Source organism: Branchiostoma floridae, chromosome 16, assembly GCF_000003815.2.
Source record: "Branchiostoma floridae strain S238N-H82 chromosome 16, Bfl_VNyyK, whole genome shotgun sequence".
Lineage (NCBI taxonomy): Eukaryota > Metazoa > Chordata > Leptocardii > Amphioxiformes > Branchiostomatidae > Branchiostoma > Branchiostoma floridae.
The window spans coordinates 12,314,271-12,320,208 of record NC_049994.1 but is presented as its reverse complement, the minus strand read 5'-3'; the positions used below and the strand labels follow the sequence as shown (position 1 = coordinate 12,320,208).

The 5,938-nt window shown below is 44.3% G+C and overlaps 1 protein-coding gene across 1 annotated transcript; it reads left to right on the top strand.

Annotated features, from left to right (window-relative positions):
• The first annotated feature begins 1,934 nt into the window (after positions 1-1,934).
• On the top strand, positions 1,935-4,995 carry LOC118432777 (histone-lysine N-methyltransferase, H3 lysine-79 specific-like). Its single transcript, XM_035844397.1, has 2 exons — positions 1,935-3,869; positions 4,217-4,995. Exons 1-2 carry the CDS (start codon positions 1,935-1,937, stop codon positions 4,304-4,306), a joined length of 2,025 nt encoding a protein of 674 aa, XP_035700290.1. The 3' UTR covers positions 4,307-4,995.
• Positions 4,996-5,938: the final 943 nt, after the last annotated feature.

The following is a 5,938-nucleotide window of genomic DNA, read 5'->3' as shown; positions in this document are numbered from 1 at the left end:
TTATCATTTTTGGCTAAAAATCACTTCAAAATGATTTATAAGCCAAGTTGGCGGGTTTTTTCATCTGCGTTTTCGTCTTCACCGCCTCTGAGCGTCTCACCATATATGGTAAATGACGTAATTACCTTCCCGCCACCTGTAGGACCAGGTGGCGGCCGTGCACGTCGTCACCCCTGCTTGCTCTAATAATTAATATTCATGAACACGCGTCGCAAACGTCGTCCGGCGAATGCGGGTGTTGTTCGAATATCTGCTGTTATCAAATTCATGAACGACGAATAATGACACGGTGTGAGGGCATTGTTCTCAGCGCTATTGTCACCAAATCAAAGTTTTTTGATAGATACCTTTACAATGATTTTATGGAATCCGATGTTTTTAGGTTATTTTCTGACCATACTGCACATTCCTGCCTCCCGTGCCCAGGTATTAAGTCCGGATGGCCTGAAATTTGGTATGATACTGTGTGAGATACTTATCAAAAGGACCCCGGTATTATTTTTGGCCAAAAATAACTTCAAAATGATTTAAAAGCCAATTTGGCGGGGTATCTACGTATATTTTCACCGAGGTTCTCCGGATTTCGCGCGTGTCGCCATATATGGTCACGTTCCCCCCGTGCATCCGTTGCACCATATATGGTCATTGACGTTCCCGCGCGCGTGACGCAGCTTTGCATCGTGGCTAATTGAATTTAGGAGGGGAACCAATATGCGCCCGACACTTAGCAGAAGCGATGACCTGATTGGTCAGCTCGGATACAGCCAATGGGGAAGGGTCTTTCATCTACTTAGCGGCTGGGAGTACATACATGTACATGTCGCCGGGAAGAAGTCCGTTGAAAGTACGTGAAAATTTGTAACGGGGGGTGTCCAAAGTCCGGTAAGGTCCAATGTCCGGTAACGTTTTAAAAATCATTGTTGCGGAGACATGCATGGGTAGCTGCGCATGATAAGTACAACTAGTTATGGACTAAACCTTGTTGTAAATAACTGCAAAGCGGAAGTATGTGTTGAAGTTCGTAAGTCCCAGTAGATAAAGATCGAAAAAATTGCACAAGTTTCACGCCTTCCGTACAGGCTGACGAGGGAACTTGCTGAGAACATGGTCTTCGAAACTGTTGAATTATACTTCGTACAATGCATCGTGTGATAATATGTCACCACATACATGAAGGTTATTTATTAAACTTTCCATTGAAAACACAGACGAGTCTTGTCTTTGTCTTTACCTTGGATAATCGGAGCTAAAATGATGACCACTGTTTCCACTCCATCGCTGCATCCGCCATTTTGACTAATCACGTGATTCTCGTCATGTGATCATTCGAACGTAACACAAGACGACTCGCAGCTGTTCGCAACAACTCACAACACAGCTTCAAGTTACGTGCAGTTTTGCGCTTTTCCGCATGTCGTCGCGGTAAGTTGACATCTCTGGATTATTCTTTGGACGTTTCCGTTTGTATAAGTTATATTTTGACAACGAAACATGTGACACGGGAACGAAAACATAAAAATTCTCACTATACATGACTTCTCGTTCGATTGAATGCCCATATTTAATTCGAACTCCACAAGGTTAAAGAATTAATCGCGTATTATTATCGTAATTTGTTGAGTACAAGTTGAAATACTTAAGTCGTGTTGGTCATGAGCAAACAAGTAAACAAACAAACAAACAAAGAGGTGCATTTTCTTTTTAATATCTGATTGATGGTGTATTATTTGGGAAGGGAAATCTCAGTTCATAAACGACATTTGTCTCATTGTCAGATGGCGTCAAGGAGGAAAAAATATAACCAGGAAGACATGGATAGAGCTCTACAAGCATTGGAAGAGACAGACGAAAACACACTCAATAATACAGCAAAGGAATATGGTATTCCTCAATCAACACTGCATGACAGAGTAACGGGCAAATCGAAAGAAAGGATGGGCAGACCCTCCATCCTCTCACCAGAGGAGGAGGGGGCCCTCGTGGTCTATGCCAAGTATCTGGCAGAGAAGGGGTTTCCCCCTACAGTCAGGGTGATCAAAGCCCTTGCTTTTGAAGTGGAGAAGAAACGTGCCAAAGGAAGGGGAGAAGAACCTCGCTTCAAGGACTCCGGCCCCGGGAAGAGATGGTGGAAGGGATTTAAAGGCCGCCATCCCGACCTCAGCTTAAGGTCACCAGATCAACTCGACAAGGAAAGAGCGGCCTTTTCCACAGCCGGCGTAGTCTTTGAACACTTCGAACGACTGGAGCAAATTCTGACGGATGCAAAAGCCAAGGACAAAAGACCGCATGTTATCTACAATGCAGACGAAACTGGCATGGATTTGTCGGCTAAAGTGTCCAAGGTCATTGTTCCCAAGGGCTGGAAGAGATCTCCGTCACGACGAGTCGGTGGCCGTGACCATGTGTCGGCACTTGTGTGCATCTCAGCGGCAGGGCAGACAGTGCCACCCATGATCATATATAATAAAGCGTTTCCGGGGGGGAAATACACTGAGGGCGGACCTGCTAACGCATTGTACGCTTACTCCGACTCAGGTTTCATTGATGATGAGCTGTTCGAGAGATGGTTCAAGCTATCTTTTCTCAAGCACTGCACAAGCGACAGGCCGGTAATCCTTATCCTGGATCAGCACTACAGTCATATCACGCTTAGAGTGCTAGAGGATGCAATTCAAAACGACGTTATAATCTTAGGTCTCCCCCCTCACACGACCCACTTCCTCCAGCCCCTTGATGTGAGTGTGTTCGCGCCACTCAAGAAGAAGTGGGCAATGACCCTGGAAGTGATGCAGGCAGCGAACACCTCGTTTCATGTTACAAAACGGAACTTTGCTAACATATTTAGTTCAGTTTATGACAACGCCATCAATCCTGCCATCATCAAGACATCGTTTGCAAAAACGGGAATTTATCCATTTAATGACGAGGCCGTCGATGACAAATGGATCAGAATGTCTGCAGCGGAGTTGGGGGAGTCAACTTCCACCACGGCGACTCCAACTGCCGCGTCATCCACCACGGCAACTCCAACTGCCACGGCCACGTCGTCCACCACGGCAACTCCAACTGCCACGTCCACGTCGTCCACCACGGAAACTCCAACTGTCACGGCCACGTCGTCCACCACGGCAACTCCAACTGCCACGGCCACGTCGTCCACCACGGAAACTCCAACTGTCACGGCCACGTCGTCCACCACGGCAACTCCAACTGCCACGGCCACGTCGTCCACCACGGAAACTCCAACTGCCACGGCCACGTCGTCCACCACGGAAACTCCAACTGCCACGGCCACGTCGTCCACCACGGAAACTCCAACTGCCACGTCGTCCACCACGGCGACTCCTTCCGCGATGACTCCAACTGCCGCTTCTTCTTCTCAACAGGACAGAACACCTGCCAGTGCTTCCAATACTGCTTGCCCAACATGTAATGCGGCATGTACAGTTTGTAACCCGCTGCAAAGTCCGTTGATTCAAACTCTCATCCCACCGGAACTGCATGATATCCTCATCCCAATACCACCAGCAAAAAAGTCATCACGCTGCAATCTCAACAGACGACTGACTGGTAGAGTGTTAACGCACTCTGAAGTAATGGAAGAGATGCGGTTGAAAGAGAAAGAAAAGAAAGAAAAGGAAGAAAAGAAAGAACGAAGGAAAGAAGAGATGAAGAAGAAACGCGAGGAGAAGGAGCAGAAAGAGTTGGAAAAGAGGCTGCAGAAAGAAAAGAAACAAGCCGAGAGTGTAAAGAAGTTGGCAGAAAAGGAAGAGAGAAAACGAAAGAGACAGGAGCTTGCGGAGGCAAGGAAGAAACAACGCATAGAAGGGAAAGAAAACCAGCGCCCTACTAGGCCACGAGACGTAAGAGTACGTATCAGGCACATGTGTTTTTCCATATTCAATATCTAATCTTTCAAAATGTTTTTCCCAGTTCGATAATGTTTATCATATTCGGACAATCCGACTCAATTGATGGAGGTATTCTGGTTCATTTGCTATATACATTTGCTATATTCAGAATTTTGGATTGTAATAAGAGTGTAGCGAATACAGACACAATAGAATACGTGGTCTTGTGAGCATAACTACATATATCTATAGTTCTCTTTACTATGATCTTAGTTATGAATGATGTCTATGTTTTAGTTATAAATTAATTTTTTTTTCGTCGAATCAGTTTTACTTTCATGGTTTGTTGTTATACTCGGCCACAGGAAGGTTCCAGTCGTAGCCGTCCCGTGAAGCCGCCGTCGTGGTATGCAGAATACGAAATGGGCCAGGAAGAAGATGAAGAAGCAGAGTAAAAAAGATTCTAGTGTACCCTTAAATCCACACGATTGATAGCGTTCCTCTTACGCCTATGATCGGTTTACAGAATTGAAAACTTCAATTTTTGGAGTAAAGATTTTGCTGTTTGTAGAACGTATTCGCTTGTTCAGTAGGACTGCAACTTCTGCAAGGTCGTCAGAATTCAGTACGGGGAGTTTTGATCTTCTGTATTAAGGTCTGTAACAGTTCCAAGTTCTTATCTCAGCTATGATAGAAATTTAAGATGAACAAGTTCACAATGTTCGTATGTGCACGGATCTATACATGGAACCGTTTCCGCCTTTCACCGTAAACGTGTAACGTTACATCCTATCACTACCAGTGCCCTCAGTGCGGCGAAAACTGTTATTATCGTATCGTTTAGCTATCTATTTCATTACATCGAAAAATGTTTAAGATATACCTGTTAACAAAAGTTTGTATTAATGTTCTTCCACTACGAGCAAAATACTGAGACGTTTGGGCGTAACGGTAGGTTTCAGGCGTAAGATTCTGCAGGTCAAATAAACAGACTGTCAGATATACTGTTTCCGTAGACTCACACTAGTGCGAGTGTTCAGTGCTTTATTTCTTCGGTAAATATCATTATAGGGCTGTTTTTTCAGACGTTAGCCTAAAAAGAAAAGAAAAGACAAAAGGCAGACCACAATTGTGGCGGCGTGTGTGTCATGCTAAAACTAGTAACATAATTTCCTAAAGCCGTCTCTTGACAGTCAGCAATATTACGTGCTATAAGATAAAAAACATCAAGTACCATAATTGCAAACTGTCGTTGTTGATCAAGAAGATCGTTACGTACCTGGGACATCCTCATCTTCAGACCTGACAAACGTGCTCACTTGACGTTTCTGTCACAGTCAAATAGTCAGTCGCAAGGATGGGAAAATGACTAGTCGGCTGGACGATGACAATATGTACACACGAACTACTATTTATCTACCCCTTTTTTTATTCATTTACTCACCTTAGTTTATCTCTTTAATTTTTGAACATATATTATTAAGTTTTTATGCACCGTCAGGAGTTGAAACAATATGCAACATCAACGAATGAATTACTCTTACTCTAGTCCCCTTTTTAAAAAAATGTAAATGTCCCGAGCCACTTGTAAACATGCCTTGACGATACCAATCGTCTCGGTGCAGGTGTAGCACTCGGGATACAACAAACGTTTGAAAGCGATTAAAGGTTGTCAGTAACTAAAGCTAAATGATTCTTCCTACATTGCGTACCTAAGACACATAACATTTATTTATTCCTGCAACAAACATCTGAGCCATGGCTGAGACAATAGTGGCAACCGTACCACCCCCATCGCAGTGCTGTTTGCTCTTGGTATAGGCCGATGACCCGTGTTATCACCTTACAGTTTCCGCCGGGTCAGCAGTTTGCATGGAATTTTACAAACTGTAGTAGTCCACTCATCATAGTTACTCACTTTGTTATAGCTGTAGCAGGCCCGAAAGAGATCGACCCAAAGGCAAGGTTATTGGAACATAAGAACAGATCTGCCGCAGGCCCACAGGACGATGTTTTTCATGACTTTATTTTGATCGCAGCTATCGTGAGTGTATCCGATCGTAATGAAACAAATGGACCATGTATGT

Bases quoted from the DNA above. Each gene is read 5' to 3' on its own strand.
- LOC118432777 (XM_035844397.1), top strand. From the start codon at position 1,935: ATGGGCAGACCCTCCATCCTCTCACCAGAGGAGGAGGGGGCCCTCGTG. The intron at 3,870-4,216 runs GTACGTATCAGG...ACTCGGCCACAG, and splicing joins CTAGGCCACGAGACGTAAGA to GAAGGTTCCAGTCGTAGCCG.